Below are 18,843 nucleotides of genomic sequence, written 5' to 3' on the forward strand. Positions count from 1 at the left end.
GGTCATTGACCCTCTTCTGGGACTGCACCCAGTTTCTCTTGACCACAGTCCGTCTGCTCACGGTCTCTGCCACCTCTATCCAGACTTTATTGGTTTGGGAGGCGAAGTTCTCCCACAACCCTCTGGAAAGAGGACCTCCCTCCTCTCTCTCTCTCTGCCTCCAGGGGGACTTTCAAGTCCAGCCGTCTGCATTTCCTGCTCCATAAGAACTACAGCTGTTATTTTACTAAAACGACAGCCACAGTAATGGCTACCGTGGCCAGTTTAAATTGGGCCAACTCTCTTTCTGTCCTGCCTCTGTTCCTACCCCCAAGGGAGCTAAACATAAGAACATAAGAAATAGGAGCAGGAGTAGGCCATTTGACCCCTCAAGCTTGCTCCACCATTTAATAAGATCATGGTTGATCGAATTGTGGTCTTAACTTTTCTGCCTGCACCCCAACCCCCGCCCATAATCTTTGACTCCTTTGTAGATCAAAAATCTGTTCAACTCAGTCTTGAATATATTCAATGGCCCAACCTCCACTGCTCGCTGGAGAAGAGAATTCCAAAGATTAACGATCCACTGAGAGAAGAAATTCCTCCTCATCTCTGTCTTAAAAGGGAGACCCCTTATTTTGAAACTGTGTCCCCTAGTTCTAGATTCCCCCAGGAGGGGAAACATCCTCGCAGCATCAACCCACCTAAACCACCTCCAGCTGATTAGTCGCCCTGTCCCCATGAAAATCAGGGGTTGTGACTGCTTCCCCCCAGAGGTGGGATCGGGACTCAGAAGCAGTCCTTTCCCAAACACAGAAGGAAAATCAGGCTCTAGGTCTTGTTGAAATGTGCCTGGTTCAGCTGGAGCTTTCACAATGTCTCTGTCCATATTACTTGGGTGGTCAATTCTTTCTGCTGCCACTTCAAAGGGATTTAGAGAAGGGCTACTGTAGAGAGATTACCTGTTCTGGAATTTCTTGAGAGCACTATCGGAATTCGGGCAGGTAATTTACTGTGCATGGCTATGTGACAAGCTGCATGATTGGCACAGAGTGCTGTAGAAAACTGCGCAAGTTTCTTATTTGAATTGTAAATTAACTTGACATTTTACAAATTCTTGGGGGTCTTCAGGCCAACCTGTCATCTTTAGTATGTCTTTCAGCCTCAGGCAATCCTGATATGCCAACCGCACCTATACCAGAACTTCATATTTTTGATGAGGTGTTGCAGCTATGCCTCACCATTCTCTATCACTCCAAAATAGCAGCAGGGAGATATATGCACTGCTTCCTGAGCTTGTGATACTTTATTCTCCCAGATTGTGTCTTCATATGGAACTGCGTCCCTTATAAGCACATGTGGAATTATAAATGTGGAATTAACTAGCATGGTTGGAGAATGTGTTAGTCTGTGGAACTAAACCTTGATTTCTTGAAGGTTCCCACTAATTGCCAATATTTTTGAGATGTCCATCTTGGTTCCAATTGTGCCTAGTTGCATCTTATTGATTTTTTTTCATCTAGTGCATCAACATTAAAAAAATGCCTGTGCTCAACTGCTTTTCGAGCATAAGATTGCATCTATAATTTTTGAAAATACAGTTTTTAGGATGAATAATTGACAGGGCTGTTTTGGTGCAAATTAGGAATCAGTTAGCAGGAAGAGCCATTGATGTGGAAGCACAGTCGGTACATTTCTGGTGAGAAAAGTGATTGAGGGATAAGAGGGTTTGATCTGGTCCAGCACTTGGCCTTGTGACCCGATGTTGTTCCTCTTCCTAAAATTCTTTGTTCTTATTCTCTACAGCATTGAGAGTTGACATTAACAAGTTTTATTTCTGCAAAAGCAGCATGTTTTGGTGAACTTTACTTGCATTAGGTGTAAGACAATACTGGTGAGAAATAGAAATTTATGTTTTTTCCCAATTTTTGCACCTGATGCCAGCATCAAAGTAATTCAAGGTTATAACCTTGCTATATTGTGCTGTCACAAGTCTGCAATCCTGTGATGTTTTTAGTAGCTGGAGAGATGGCACTATGCTTTAAAAACTGACTTGATGCCCTTGAAGAACCAGCTGTTGTCTATTGCCTGGCCTTAAAATTGATTGTTGAACTTGTCAAATCTCAAGCACCAATCGATCTTCACTTGTCACAAACAGGCTGGATCTTCCAGGGTAACAGCTGTAACACTTCTATATAGTTACTGTTTTTTTTTTAGTAATATAATTTCTGACTTTTTCTTTCAGTTGACTCCCTCAGCATTCATGAAGGAGATGTCGCTTGATACAAAACAGAAGTTAGCAAGTACTCATGAGATGTATCTTCCTCCCATTATTGAGCTTCTAGATATGACTGAAACCACGCTCCAGAAGGTACAGTCCATATTCTCATCAGATTTTCTGAGTGATTCAAAAGAAAATTAAATGCTAGAATTTACAGTGTAGTGCTCTTTGTAATGAAAAGATTTTCCTTAGTTTTTGTTTCATATACGCAAGCATAATGCATGTAATGGTTCTAGCTAATTTATTTACCAGAATTATGTTTTTTGCTTACCAGAGCTAAACCACACTATATTGGGTTTATTGGTACAGTACAGCTCTGTATAGTAGTGCCTAGGATCAAAGGTTAACTACTTGTACTGCTTTTGGGGAGAGGGAGGGTTGTGAGTCTGAGAGATGTATGAATGTCACTTTAGTTCTTAACTGAAATGAGCTGATGATCAAATAGAATTGCAGTATGGGAAACTTAAAATTTCAGCCTGTGCACATGCTAGAATAAGTACGTCATCTTGGTCGTGAATCATAAGACTGCAACTCGGAGGTGGCATTATTCAGATGTTCACACTCAAGGTCTCACTACATTTTTCAGGTTTCTGATGAAAATCTTGGTATGCCATTGGCACTTCGGCGATAGTGAATTGGCAGCTCACTTCACGCCTTGCTTGACATCATGATATCAATGGGAAAGAAAATCAGGCGGGATATAAAGCCCGCTGCCCCTGTTAGATTACACAGTTTAGGGGTGACGCTGGTCTTGGGCAGTGGCAAAAGAGGGCGATAGCAAATTGGCAGTGTGCTTTATGTCCCGCCTGATTTTCTTTCTCATTGATGTCATGATTTTTTTTTTTGATTTAGAGATACAGCACTGAAACAGGCCCTTCGGCCCACCGAGTCTGTGCCGACCAACAACCACCCATTTATCCTAATCCTACACTAATCCCATATTCCTACCACACCCTCACCTGTCCCTATATTCCCCTACCACCTACCTATACTAGGGGCAATTTATAATGGCCAATTTACCTATCAACCTGCAAGTCTTTTGGCTGTGGGAGGAAACCGGAGCACCCGGAGGAAACCCACGCAGACACAGGGAGAACTTGCAAACTCCACACAGGCAGTACCCAGAATTGAAACTGGGTCGCTGGAGCTGTGAGGCTGCAGTGCTAACCACTGCGCCACTGTGCCGCCCAATGTCAAGCAAGGTGTGAAGTGAGCTGCCAATTCACTATTGCTCTCTTTTGCCACTGCTCAAGACCAGCTTCACCCCTAAACAGGGGTATGCAATGAAAATTCTAGGGGATTCTATGTTTTGCCCTTTCTGTATGAACTGTCAGATATTTTAATCTGCCCTGACTAAATTAATTTTATTTCTTTAATCCAGTGAATCTCTCATTTGTCGAGGTGGATGCAGTCATTAACCTGTTTCTATATTCAATATTCTATTGATATATGGTGTTCTGCGCGGTTGACTTTGGTGTTGAGCTGCCCGTTCAGGAACAATATAATTTTATTGCAACTCTATCCTGCCCTCCCACTAGGCAGTATTATTACCCTCTTGGTATCTGAAATGAATGGCAGGGCATTACCCAAACTGAAAAAGGTCAAAGAAAAGCTGAGTAAATTGGGATGTTGTGATTCGGTGTTACTGAACTTGAGTTATGGAAGTTACTTTATGAAAGGTTGTGGGAGGGAACGGTTAAGATTTTGAGATCTTGGAAAAGAATGGGTCAAAGTTGTGTGGTAAGGCTTGATTTGAACATAGTGAATGTAAAAGAGCAAGGAACAGGGAGAAGAAAGGGCACACAAGCAATGACCATAGAAAAGAAAAAAAACATAAAATGAAATGACTCTTAAAAAGAGTGAAAATTACAGTATATTTCTGGAATTAAAATCAATTGCTTGGCTCAGCACTGAAATTAGAGTATGCTGCATTAAATGTCTAGCACTCCTGTGCTACTGCAAGAATTTGGTGCCTTGAAAGTAGGCCTAGGAATCAGCTGGTTGCTGCAGCTGTCAGTGTTTTTTCTGAAAAAAACACAATAAATTCTCATAAATTGAAATGTCATCTTTGATCTTGGTGTCTGTCAGCTGTTGATAGAGGCTCGCAAATGTGATTTTTGCTTAATTATGGCATTTGCCTTGGCTAAGTTCATAGTTAATGAATAATGAGATGTTTAATTGAGCTGTTGAGGAAAACAGTTAGCAGATTAGCATTTTTGCAGGATAAGAACTGGGTCAGTTTGGCTTCTGTTGGTAGTATTCTTGCCTGTGTCAAGGTCATAGGTTGAACACAACCTGAAGTAGCAGGTAGTGCAGTACTCAGGGTGTACTGCATTGCTGGAGGTTCTGTCTTTTCGATATGTTAAATTGAAGCTTTACATGCTTGTGTAGGCAGATATCAAGGGGGTAATTTTAATCATCGAGGATGGGCAGGACAGCACTAAGGGGGAGGGGTGTTGTGGTTTAAAAAAAAAAATCAGATACCTGACCTACCTCCGACTTCCAGTTTTGTAATCTCAGACCTTATTTCCCTGAACAGAAACAGAATGCTGATGTCTATTCCTTTTATGTTCTTTATTTCCTTTTCCTTGAGTTATTATAAACAATCTTCTTGTTCCCTTGAGGAGTAAAAAAGTGATTCAATCAATTTATTTTTAAATTCAGTATAAAAAGGAATTTACAAGTGGAGTATTGTTAACAGATACGACATACTTGAATATAGGCTAGCATTCCTTCTTGTGTCTGTTGCACAAAGAAAAATGGCTTTAGAATCAAACTGGAGCTGGTATTACCTTATATGGTAATCCCTTGCTTAATTCTGAGTCAACTTCAGCACATTCTTAATCTTATGTGCACATCTATATTTTTTGCAATCCACGGACAAAGTGGCCTTTTTCCATTGTCAGCAAATCCCGCAAGTCACAGTGTCTTTGTTTTGTCTTGACTAGATCATTGGCAAGACTTCAAAGATTCAACCTTGGAGATTTGAACAAATGGGCTGTGCTGGCGTGGTCTGTTACACTGTCTTGCTCTCTAGTCTCCCCCTCTAGCTGACTGCTACTAGATTAACTCTTATGATGTATCAATACCTTGGGACTAAAATTTAATTGGTGAATAAAGCCCATTGTAATGAATTTGAGAAGATACTGCTGTCCTGGATGCCACACAGATGTGCCTATTCATGTTTACTGTTAGAATAATGCAACATGGTCATAAATTATTTCCTAGAGAAAGAAAAAAATACCAAATTGGTTAAAAGTATGATAAGAGATATAATAATAAAGGAAAGTATTAGGGAAGTTAGTTAAGTTAGAGGAGGGCAGATTGCCAAAACCTGACAGAACACATCTAAGGATCCTGAGGGAAATGAGGGAAGAATTAGTAGAGGCCCTGAAAATCTCATTTCAGGGTTTCTATTGAGATGGATGTGAGCCAGATTACTGGAGAGTATAATACCCATTCTCAAAACGGGAGACAGAGCTAACACAGGTAATTTACAGGTCAGTTAATTTAACATCTCTGGTAGGGGAAATTTTAGAATCTTTAATTCAAGATGAAATTACAAGATATCTAGATGGAGAGAAAATAACTAGAAGCAGCCAATGTGGATTTTGGGAGTGAAGATCATTCTTGACCAACCTGTCGAGTTCTTGGAGGACGTTACGGATGTGCAGAATAGGGGAAATGCAGCAGATGCAGTGCACCTGGATTTCCAGAAAATCTTCGACAAGATACCACACAGGAGATTGCTTGAGAAAATTAAGGGAAGGGTAGCAAGTTTTTTTTTTAAGATGGTCTATGAGATATTGGGTTTTATGACAAGAGGTATAGAATAGATAAGTCATGACATTGTGGTGAATCTGTATAAAACTTTACTCAGACCACAGTTGGAGTACAGTGTGCAGTTTTGGACTGCACACTGTAGGAAGAATGTTGAGACAATAGAGATTTAGTAGGACGCTGCCCGGTATAAAGAAACACACATATGAAGAAAGACGTGAAAAATTGGGGCTATTTTTGCTGGAACCGAGGAGATTAAGGTGTGTAGAATTCTGAAGGAATGGGACAGAGTAGATAGAAACAAAGTGTTTCCAGTAGTTGAGGGGGTATATAATGACATGCATGCCATTTAGTTGCGAGAGCAAGGTTGTGAGGCTGTGGAATGCAGTACCAGAATTAGTGATTAAAGTATATACTATGTCAACAGTTAAGAATTGATTTATATTGGTGGCTTAAGGAAGGGAGAATAAAGCGATACAGGAACAGGATGGGAACGTGGAATTAGGGCTACTGCTCATGTGAAGGATAAAGGTTAACAGGGATTGGTTGGGCGAACAGCCTAGTTCTGTATTGTAATTTCTACATATACAAGATTTTGAGAACCTGTTGATGGGCCCATTTGATTTTGTTAGCATGCTCCTCAGTTCATTGGTTCAGGTTTTTAAACTGGTGGGGAGGGTTCAGTGCCATGTTTACCAACCTCCATTTTGTGGGTGTGTAGTTGGAGCGTTAAGGCGTTAAATGGATTCTGGCATTCAAAAACAAATTGTAGCTAAAGACCAGCGGAGTGTTTGAAATTTCTGAATGTAAAAGTGTTCTCTAATTGGGAGGACGAATGGGCTCCTTCAAACTTGAAGAACTGCTTGAGTGGGGGAAATAAAGACATCAAGACTGAAAGTCCATTTTGTTTCTTTTTTTGGTGAGTGGGGGTGGGGTAATGGTATCGTTCTAGTGTAAGGGACCAGAACTTGTGGCATAAATCACATATACCAGAGTTATGTTATTCTTAAATACATGCTAAATTCTGGTAGAATTGGCTCTTGGAAAATAGTGTACTTTCCCCTTTATGATGTATGTGGGCAAATTACAGGATAATAAAGCAAAAGCTATGGTCCCAGAAATTCTGCCACTTACAGCAGAATTGCACTTGACTTAACTTAAACTAGGAGATAAGAGAGGTATTTGCATGACTTGTTAAACTAGGACGTGGTTGAGTTCACAGGTTTTGAATGTTCATAGACTTTGTCGAAAAAATCAGCTTTGATCGAAGTGATGAGAAGAATCTTTTCTCAGCTGTGCTACTGTTGAGTTTCCAACAAATTGGCTTGAATATATACAAATTTATTTTCAATGTGTTGTGAGCAAAGGCCACCGAAAGGAATTGGCTTCAAAGACCATCCTGTGTTGAGCTGTGATTCCTTAGGTAGACAAATGATAAATATTACATGTGATGGGAAGTGGCCTCTTTCAGAGACCAAACAATAGGTTGTTTGTCAGTCATACAGGGAGGCTAATACCTTGAGGTTGACTAACCATGTTTGATTTGTGGATTGGGGAAGAGACTTTTACAAATGAGTACAGAGACATTAGTAAGTCTGTTGAACAGCAGAAGGTTGCAAAAGGAGCAAACCACTGTCTCGGGTGGTGGAACAGCGTATAGCAAGATTGTGCTTTTAATCAGCTGACCCATGGTGTGGGATATCATAAGTGTGTTCCTTATCTTTGTAATAATATATGAACAGAGGTTGTACTGATTGTGCCAAGTGTCTCTAATCATTAGTGTTCTGTATGCTTTAATTACTGCGGAATAAAGCAGTGGGATTGAAGGATGGAGTTTTGTTTGAACATTTGCAAGTTCTGCTAATAATCTTATAGATGCAGGGCAGTGGGTGTCAACTTCTGTAAGGAACAGATTAGTCAACCACATTAAGAGTGCCTGATGCCACTGACCTCATTTGGATATTTGTGACAGATCATTGCTTACAGACTACACCACTACCTTGATGATAGCTGAGAAGAGTCCTGCTTAAAGAGGCATGGGAGGAAGTGTATATCCTGTTGCAAACTAATCTCAAACATCCTCTTAAACTTAACTAGATGGACCACATAAATATAGTGGCTACAAGAGCAGGTTGGAGGCTGGCTATTCTGTGGCGACTGTCCAAAGTCTTTGCACTATCTACAAGGCAGAAGTCAGGAATGTGATGGAATACACTCCACTTGCCTTGATGAGTGCAGCTTCAACAACACTCAAGAAACTCAACACTGTCCAGTAGAAAGCAGCCTCCATGATTTTCACCTTATCCATCACCTTAAACATTCACTCACTCCATCTCCGGCATACCGTGGCTGCAGCATATATCATCTGCACGATGTACTACAGCAACTCGCCAAGGCTTCTTGAACAGCACCTTCCCTACCTCCACATCTACCACCTAGAAGGACAAGGGCAGCAGGTGCATGGGAAAACCATAACCTCCAAGTTCCCTTCCAAGCCACACACCATCCTGACTTGGAACTATGTACTATGCCATTGGGTCAAAATCTTGGAACTCCCTCCTGATTATAAATATATATATAAATATATTGATTTCAAATTTTTACTGGCACTGCAGGGGTTTCACAACATTATAAAAATTGGATTGAAAGATGATGCAATGGAACTTAAAGTTCTTTTCTCTGTTTGTCATCCTGCAACAGAGGTATTTAAAATTTGAATGTTGGAACCAAATTCTTTTCAGCGAATACCCTTTCAATATTTCAGCCAAAAACTGCGAAAGTTTTCATTAAAAGTTTCTGTTAAGGCCATTACTTTCCTGAATTGACCTCTGTGATGTGATGAAGTGTATTATAGTCCCCAAAAAACATTTTCTGGATTAAGCAAATGTCAAAAAAACACGATATGCCACATGAGGAATTTTAATTCATCATGGGAAACTTGCATCAAACTTTTAATGGAAAAAATCCTACAGTTAACTTTAAAAAAGCTGGCAGCCAAGATGGCCACCACAATTTGCATTTGAACACCTTACACATTCCAAAGCCTCCAACATCTGATAAGCCTGTACCAAATATAATGGCTTGTTCTAGTGATTGAACTATCTAAGATGCTTTCATTAGCATGGCATTCAAGACCATCCTGACACATTGACTTTGAAAGAGCAAACCCTTCCAAGTGTACATATTGGCATCCTGAGGCCATGGAAATTCCTAACCTTGAATCTCATTCTAAGGTTCCAGAGAATACACTGAGGCAGTCACATGACCCTCTGGCCATCTCTGTGAAAGCTGGGAGTTTCCCTTGGACAAAGACAGACAAGCCAGTGACTGAAACTGTGCAGAAGGGCTGCGTCCCTCTCTCTCCAGATAACAGTGCAAGTTTGAAAACCGTCTGCGACTGTGGACCCTCCAAGCCTACAGATTGCTACAGACAGAGACACCGGGGAAGAGAACCACCTCCAATTCTGCCTCCAAGAAAACCCTGAGCCAAGTGGGCCAACCACAAAGTGTACATCGACCAGCCAAAGATTTCAAGAATACAATTTCAGCCGGAAGACCATGGAATCATCCAACCTCACAGACTGTGTATTTTTTAAAAATTTATCCTGGACTCTAATCCAACCACAAATCTACTTATATGATAAAGGCAAAATACTGCAGATACTGGAAATCTGAAATAAAAACAAGAAATGCTGGAAATACTCAGCAGGTGTGGCAGCATCTGTGGAGAGAGAAGCAGAGTTAACGTTTCAGGTCAGTGACCCTTCTTCAGAACTGACAAATATTGGAAATATAAAAGATTTTAAACAAGTAAAGTGGGGGGCGGGGCAAGAGATAACAAAATAGAAGATCTTGATAGGACAAGGTCACAGAGAATAACTGACCAGAATGTTATGGAACAAAGGCAAATGGTATGTTAATGGTGTGACAACAAAGACAAAGCATTAGTACAGATAGGGTGTGAATAGACTGTAAATCACAAAGCATTCCAAGCACAAACATTAAAAAAAAATTTAAAAAACAGAAGCAGTGGGTAGGCACAATAGAAACAAACTAAACACACTAAAAAACCAAACATAAAATAACCAAAAAAAAAATCTAAACATAAAAAGGGGGGGGGGGTGCTGTCATGCTCTGAAATTATTGACTTCAGTGTACAGTCCAGCAGGCTGTAGCGTGCCTAATCAGTAAATGAGATGCTGTTCCTTGAGCTTGCGTTGATGTTCGATGGAACACTGCAGCAATCCCAGGACAGAGATGTGAGCATGAGAGCAGGGGGGTGGGGGGTTGTTGAAATGGCCAGCAACCGGAAGCTCGGGGTCATGCTTATGGACTGAGCGGAGGTGTTCCGCAAAGCGGTCACCTAATCTGCGTTTGGTCTCCCCAGTGTAGAGGAGACCACATTGTGAGCGGCGAATACCGTATACTAAATTGAAAGAAGTACAAGTAAATCACTGCTTCACCTGAAAGCAGTGTTTGGGGCCTTTGATAGTGAGGAGAGAGGAGGTAAATGGGCAGGTATTACACCTCCTGCGCTTGCAGGGAACGGTGCTGTGGGAAGGGGATGAGGTGTTGGAGGTAATGGAGGAGTGGATGAGGGTGTCGCGAAGGGAACGATCCCTTCGTAATGCTGACGGGGAAGGGGGGGGAAGTTGCGTTTGGTAGTGGCATCATGCTGGATGTGGCGGCTGTGGCGTAGGATGATCATTTGGATATGGGGGCTGGTGGGGTGGAAAGTGAGGACAAGAGGAACCCTGTCAACTACAGTGGGGGGGAATCTTCGGCTGAGGAAGAAGGAAGACATATCAGAAGCACTGTCGTGGAAGGTAGCATCATCAGAGCAGATGCGTCGGAGACGGAGAAACTGGGAGAATGGAATGGAGTCCTTATAGGAGGCAGGGTGTGAAGAAGTGTAGTTGAGGTATCTGTGGGAGTCGGTGGGCTTATAATGAATATTAGTAGACAACCTATCCCCGAAGATGGAGAGAGAGAAGTCGAGGAAGGGAACGGAAGTGTCGGAGATGGACCATGTAAAGGTGAGAGAAAGGTGGAAATTAGAAGCAAAGTTGATAAAGTTTTCCAGTTCTGGGCGGGAGCAGGGAACGGCATCGATACAGTCATCAATGTACCGGAAAAAGAGTTGGGGGAGGGGGCCTGAGCAGGACTGGAACAAGAAATGTTCGACATATCCCACAAAAAGACAGGCATAACTAGGACCCAAGCGGGTACCCATAGCAACACCTTTTAGTTGAAGGAAGTGAATGAAGTTGAAGGAGAAGTTGTTCAATGTGAGAACAAGTTCAGCCAGGTGGAGGAGGGTGGTGGTGGATGGGGGCTCATTGGGCCGCTGTTCAAGGAAGAAGCGGAGAGCCCTCAAACCGTCCTGGTGGGGGATGGAGGTGTAGAGCGATTGGACGTCCATAGTGAAGAGGAGGCGATTAGGGCCAGGAAACTGGAAATTGTCAAAATGACGTTGGGCGTCAGAAGAGTCACGGATGTAGGTGGGAAGAGACTGGACCGGGGAGAAAAGATAGAGTCAAGATAGGAAGAAATAAGTTCAGTGGGGCAGGAACAGGCTGAAACTACTTCTTGCAAATCTACTTCTCACTCTGTAATCTCTTTGTGTGTGTGTGATTCTCGTGTGAGTGTGTGCGTGAAAGTGTAGCTTTTTTATTATTTAGATCAGGTTTAGATTGTTAAGTACAATAAACTCACCTTTTCAAATAAAAACAAGAAATGCTGGAAATACTCAGCAGGTCTGGCAGCATCTGTGGAGAGAGAAGCAGAGTTAACGTTTCGGGTAAGTGACCCTTCTTCGGAACTGGCAAATATTAGAAATGTCAAAGGTTATAAGCAAGTAAAGCGGGGGTGGGGAAAGAGATAACAAAGGAGAAGGTATAGATTGGACAAGGCCACAGAATAGCTGACCAGAAGGTCATGGAGCAAAGGCAAACAATATGTTAATGCCCATGTTGTTGCCCATGCCCTTGTTTAAACCCAAGAAAACCTGTCTGATTGGTTCTTTCACGATCACAACAAAGGTAAAAGGTACAATACTCACTGAGGAGGTAAGCACAAGCACTGTTTAAAAAGGAATAAACCCTGTTGCAGTCAAATAAGAGGAAGGACAAGAGGGGAGTCTGTGACACCCCCCTTCTCATCTGGTTGTAACACAAGCAAAAGATCAGGTCAAACTAGAGACGATTATCAAATGCTTCTGGGATTTTGGATTTCTAGTTGATGTTGAGGGTGTCCATGCCCCCGAGGTAGCAGATAACTATCATGAGCTGTCTTGAGTTAGTGGATGGAGCTGTCACAGCACGATCAATCAATGGGTCCTTGTCAACAGATTTGCGTGTGATCTCCATTCTGACACTATCCTTGACTCTGATGTGCCGACAGCAGATGACTTTCAATCTTTGGATTGGGAAAACGACCTTGTGGATAAACATCACATGAATAAGAAATCAATGTTTGGAGTATACTTGCAGTGACTCAGAAGAAGGTGGCACCATGTGGTGCAGGCTGTGACCATATAATTCAATAACCAAAAGACTTCATGATGGAGTAAGGTAAACCTTCAGTGTCAGCAACGGTAATGAAAACTTCAACTTGGCTCACTAACAAACAAACCAATCTGTCATGCAGGCTCTCACCTGCCAAGCATGATGCATATTAATTTTGCCACATGGACATAACATTTCAAACACTTGTTGAAGTGAAGAAAGGACTTGCTTGAAAAAAAATGTCAGATCTTGGCTGGAAAGACATTTGCATATATCGTGTCTGTGCCAGTCAAAAAACGATCCACCCAGTCTAATCCCACCTTCCAGCATTTGGTCCATAACCCAGCAGATCACGACACTTGAGGTGCATGTTGAGACTCCTTTTGAATGAGTTGAGGGTTTCTGCCTCAACTACCCTTTCAGGCAGTGAGTTCGAGAACCCCACCACCCTCTGGTTGAAAACATTTTTCCTCATCTCTCCTCTAAACTTTCTACCAATCACTTTCAATCTATGCCCCGAGTCATTGACCTCTCTGCTAAGGTGAACAAACCCTTCACCTCCACTCTACCCAGGCCCCTCACAATTTTGTACATTTCAATCAGATCTCCCCTCAGCCTTCTCTGTTCCAAGGAGAACAACCCCAGCCGATCCAATCTTTCCTCATTGCTGCCTTTTCCAGTCCCAGCAACATCCTCGTAAATCTCCTCTGTACCTTCTCTAGTGCAATTACATCCTTTCTGTAATGAGGTGACCAGAATTGCATACAGTACTCAAGTTGTGGCCTAACACATGATTTGTACAGTTCCAGCATAACCTCCCTGCTCTTATATTCCATACCCTGGCTAATAAAGGAAAGGATTCCATATGCCTTCTTAACCACCTTCTTCACCTGTCCTGCTACCTTCAGGGATCTGTGGACATTCACTCCAAGGTCCCTCACTTCCTCTACACCTCTCAGCATTTTCCCACTAATTGTGTATTCCTTTGCCTTGTTTGACCTCGTCAAATGCATCACCTCACACTTTTCCAGGTTAAATTCCATTTGCTACTTTTCTGCCCATCTGACCAGACCATCAATATCTTCCTGCAGCCTACAGCTATCCTCCTTGCGATCTACCAGACGGCTAATCTTTGAGTCGTCTGCAAACTTCTTGATCATGCCCCTTGCATTTACATCCTATTCGTTAATGTATACCACAAAAAACAAGGGATACAGTACTGAGCCCTGCAGAACGCCACTGGAAAAAGCCCCTCAGTTGCAAAAACACCTGTCAACAATTACGCTTTGTTTCCCGCTACTGAGCCAATTTTGTATCCACCTTGCTACATTTCCCTGGATCCTATGGGATTCAGATATGATCTTCCCTTAACAAATCTGTGTTAACTATCCTTGATTAATCTATGCCCTTCTTAGTGACAGTTTATCCTGTCTCTCAGAATTGATTCCAATAATTTGCCCACACTGAGGTTAGACTGACTGGCCTGTAATTATTTGGTCTATCCCTCGCTCCCTTTTTAAACAAAGGTACAATGTTAGCAGTCCTCCAATCCTCCAGCACCACATCTGTATCTAGTGAGGACTGGAAAATGATGGTCAGACCTGTCACTATTTTCTCTTGCTTCTTTTAACAGCCTGAGGTACATTTCATCCGGCCCCGGTGATTTATCAACTTTGAAGGATGCTAATCCCATTAATATTTCATCCCTCTCTATGTTGATCACATCCAATATTTCACACCCCTCTTCCTTAACTACAATATCTGCATCGTCCCCCTCTTTTGTGAAGATAGACGCAAAGTATTCATTGCCAACAATACCAACATCTTCTCCCCTACATGTAGGTTACTTTTTTGGTCTTTTATGGGCCCTACTCTTTCCTTAGTTATCCTCTTACTCTTAAGGTATAATGGTGGTACGAGATCTTGGCTGCACAGAACAGTGTCAATCCCCCTCACTATACTATCCTCTACTATCATTGCATTGTTGCCGGTGCCAGGGTTAGGGACATCTGCTCAGGGCTGGACTGAGACTTGGAATGGGAGGGGGAGGATCCAGTTGTCATGGTCCATGTAGGTACCAATAACATAGGCAGGACTAGGAAAGAGGTTCTACTTAGACAGTATGAGGAGCTAGGCACCAAACTGAAGAGCAGAACCTCAAGGGTAATAATCTCTGGATTATTACCTGAGCCACATGCTAATTGGCAGAGGGCACATAAGATTAGTGAAATGAATACATGGCTCAAAGACTGGTGTGGGAGAAGTGGGTTTCAGTTCGTCGGGCATTGGCACTAGTACTGGGGAAAGTGGGGGCTGTACCGTTGGAACGATTTGCACCAGAACCGTGCTGGGACCAGTGTTCTAGCAAATCGAATAACTAGGGAAGTAGAGAGGGTTTTAAACTAAGCAAGGGGGTGGTGAGGGATCAAGCTTGGGTAGATGTGGTAAATCAAGGGATAGAATCAAGGCAGGCGAACAGAATAGTAATATGGGAAATGAAGTTCGGAGAATGGCAGGAAGGGACAGAGAGAAAAATCCTAAGAACGCACAAACAGTCAAGACTAAATGTTACAAAGATAACAAAAAGACAAAACTTAAAGGCTCTATATCTGAATGCATGGAGCATTCATAACAAAGTAGACAAACTGATAGCGCACATTGAAGTAAATAAATATGACCTGATAGCCGTTATGGAGACATGGCTGCAGGATGTCAAGGATTGGGTCCAGAATTTTGAGGGGTATATGACATTCAAGAAGAATAGGAAGCTAGATAAAGGTGGAGGGGTAGCACTGTTAATCAAGGATGGCATTGGTGCAGTAGTTATAGATGACCTTGCTTCAGGAGATCAGGATGTAGAGTCAGTTTGGGTGGAGATGAGGAATAGTAAGGGAAAGAAGTGACTAGTGGGAGTGGTCCACAGGCCCCCGAACAGTAACCACAATGTAGGATGGAGTATACAAGAAGAAATATTGGTTTCTTGTGATAAAGGGATGGCAATAATCATTTTCATCTACATCTCAACTGGAAAAATCAGATTGGCAATTGTTGCCTGCATGTGGAGTTTATAGAATGCTTTCAAGATAGTTTCTGAGAGCAGCATGTTCTGGAACCAACCAGAGAGCAGGTTATATTCGACTAGGTATTGTGTAATGTGACAGGATTAATTAATGACCTCAGAGTAAAGGCACCTCTAGGTAGCAGCAACCACAATATGATTGAATTTTACATGCAGTTTGAAAGAGAGAAGAGTGAGTCCAAGACTAGTATTTTAAACTTAAATAAGGGCAACTATGTGGGCATGAAAGCTGAGCTAGCTGAAGTGAACTGGGTTACTGGGTTACTAGGCTAGGAGATAGATCAATAGAGAAGCAGTGGCAGACCTTTAAGGGGATATTTCAGAATACTCAGAATAAGTACATTCCTACTATAAAGAAAAATTCTAAGGGGAGGACCCACCATCTGTGGTTAACTAAAGAAGTGGAACGTGCTGCCTGAGAATGTGGTGGAGGCAGGCTCAATTGAAGCATTCAAAAAGGAATTAGACAGTTATATGAAAAGGAAGAATGTGCAGGGTTATGGGGAGAAGGCAGGGGAATGGAACTGAGGGAGTTGCTCTTTCACAGAGCCAGTGTGGACATGATGGGCTGAATGGCCCCGTTCTGCGCTGTAACAATTCTGTGATTTTGTGAAGTTAAGGAAAGCATCAAATGTTAGGAAAAAGCATGTAATTGCGCAAAGATGAGTGGCTGGTTAGAAGATAAAGAACAGAAGAAATTGACTAAAAGGTTAACGAGCAGAAAGAAATCAGAGTGCGAGAGGAAGCTAGCTAGAAATGTAAAAATGGATAGCAAGAATTTCTACAGGTATTGAAAAAGGAAAAGAGTAAGTAAAGTGAGTGTTTGTCCTCCAGAGAGTGAGAATGGGGAGTTAATAGTAGATAATAAGGAAATGGTTGATGAAATGAACAAATATTTTGCTTCTGTCTTCACTATAGTGGATACAAAAAACATTCCAGTAATAGCTGTAAATCAGGAGGTGGTAGGAATAGGGGAACTTGGCGAAATTACAGTCACCAGGGAAGCGGCTGAGAAGTCCTGATGGACTTCATCCAAAGGTCCTAAAAGAGGTGGCTAATGAGGTAGTAGATGTGCTGGTGTTAATTATTCAAAATTCGTCAGATTCTGAAAAGGTTCGATCAGACTGGAAAGTAGCAAATGTAGCCCCTCTATTCAAGAAGAGTGGGGATTGGTGAGGCAGAAAACAGATAACTATAGGCCAGTTAGCTTGACATCTGTCATGGGGAAGGTATTAGAATCGATCATTAAGGAGGCTATAGCTGGGCACTTAGGAAAACCCAAGGTAATCGGGAATAGTCAGCATGTTTTTGTGAAAGGGAAATCATGTTTAACCAATTTATTGGAGTTCTTTGAAGGAGCAACATGCCCTGTGGATAAAGGGGAGCCTGTTGACGTACTGTACTTGGATTTCCCGAAGGCATTTGACAAGGTGCCACATAAAATGTTATTGTGCAAAGTAGGAGCTCATGGTGTAGGGGGTAACATATTGGCATGGATCGAAGATTGGCTGGCTGGCAGAAAACAGAGAGTCTGCATAAATGGGTCCTTTTCTGAGTGGCAGGATGTGATGAGTGGAGTCCCACAGGTGTCTGTGCTGGGGCCTCAACTTTTTACAATTTATATCAATGACTTAGATGAGGGGAGCGATGGCGTGGTAGCTAAATTTGCAAATGACACAAAGATAGTTGTGAAGAGGACATAAGGAGGTTGCAGGCTGATATAGATGGGTTGAGTAAGTAGGCAAAAATCTGGCAGATGGAGTATTATGTGGGAAAATGTGAAGTTGTTTACTTTGGCAGGAAGAATAAAAAAAGAATATTACTTATGGAGAAGGACTGCAGAATTCCGAGGTGCAGAGGGATCTAGGTATTCTAGTGCACGAGTCACAATAAGTTAGTACGCAGGTACAGTAAGTAATAAAGAAGGCTATTGGAATGCTATCCTTTATTCAGTGAGGAATTGAAAATAAAAGTAAGGATGTTATGCTTCAGTTATACAGGGCATTGGTGAGACCACATCTCGAATACTGTGTGCAGTTTTGGTCTCTTTATTTAAGGAAGGATGTAAATGTGTTGGAGGTGGTTCAGAGGAGATTTACTAGATTGATACCTGGAATGAGCAGGTTGTCTTATGAGGAGAAATGGACAGATTGGGCTTGAAGAGTGAGGGGAGACTTGATTGAAGTATGTAAGATCCTGAACGGTCTTGACAAGGTGTGTGTGCCAAGGATGTTTCCACTTGTGGGTGAGTCCAGAGCTAGGGGGCACTGTTTTAAAATTAAGGGTTGCCCTTTTAGGACAGAGATGAGGAGAAATTTTTTCTCTGAGGGTTGTGTGACTTTGGAACTCTCTGCCTCAGAAGGTGGTGGAGGCGGGGTCATTGAATATTTTTAAGGCGGAGGTAGATAGATTGTTGTTCGGCAAGGGAATCAAAGATTATTGAGGGTAGATAGGAGTGTGAACTTCGAAACACAAACATATCAGCCATGCTCTTATTGAATGGTGGAGTAAGCTCAAGGGGCCGAATGGTCTAATTCTGCTCCTGTTTCTTATGTTCGAATAAAACATCTTTGGGTTCACCTTGATTTTGTTTGCCAATATTCTTTCATGCCCTCTCTTAGGTTTCCTAATTTGCTTTTTGATTTCATCCCTTCACTTTCTATACTCCTCTCGGCTTTCTGTAGTATTGAGTTCTTGGTGTCGGACATAAGCTTTCTTTTCCTGCCTTATCTTACCCTGTAAGCTCCTTGACATCCATGGGGCTCTAGGTTTGGCCATCCCACTCTTTTTCTTTGTGGGAACAGGTTTACTCTGAACCCCTTGAATCTCCCCTTTGAATGCTTCCCACTGCTCTGACACTGATTTACCTTCAAATAGCTGTTTCCAGTCCACTTTCGCGAAATCACTCCTCAGCTTATTAAAATTGGCCTTGCTCCAATTGAGAATTCTAAATTCTGTTCTATCCTTATCCTTTTCCAGAATTATGTTAAAACTGACTGAATTCTGATCACTACCACCAAAACACTCTCCCACTGCCACTCCTTCCACCTGCCCATCTTCATTATCTAAAACTAAGTCTAAAACTGCACCCTTTCTTATTGGATTTACGACATACTGGCCAAAAATGTTCTCCTGAATGCACCTCAAGAATTCTGCTCCCTCGATTCCTTTCACGCTAAAACTATCCCAGTTAATTTTGGGGTAGTTAAAATCCCCGA

At 42.1% G+C, this 18,843-nt stretch overlaps 1 protein-coding gene across 1 annotated transcript in view; it reads left to right on the forward strand.

Annotated features, from left to right (window-relative positions):
• Positions 1-18,843, forward strand: part of hydin (HYDIN axonemal central pair apparatus protein) — a 1,234,740-nt gene that overhangs the window by 60,989 nt on the left and 1,154,908 nt on the right. The window contains exon 4 of the mRNA XM_068049816.1: positions 2,225-2,350. Within this exon, the coding sequence (XP_067905917.1) occupies positions 2,225-2,350 (126 nt within the window). The remainder of the gene's footprint in view (positions 1-2,224; positions 2,351-18,843) is intronic.

Source organism: Heterodontus francisci, chromosome 17 (genome assembly GCF_036365525.1).
Source record: "Heterodontus francisci isolate sHetFra1 chromosome 17, sHetFra1.hap1, whole genome shotgun sequence".
Classification (NCBI taxonomy): domain Eukaryota; kingdom Metazoa; phylum Chordata; class Chondrichthyes; order Heterodontiformes; family Heterodontidae; genus Heterodontus; species Heterodontus francisci.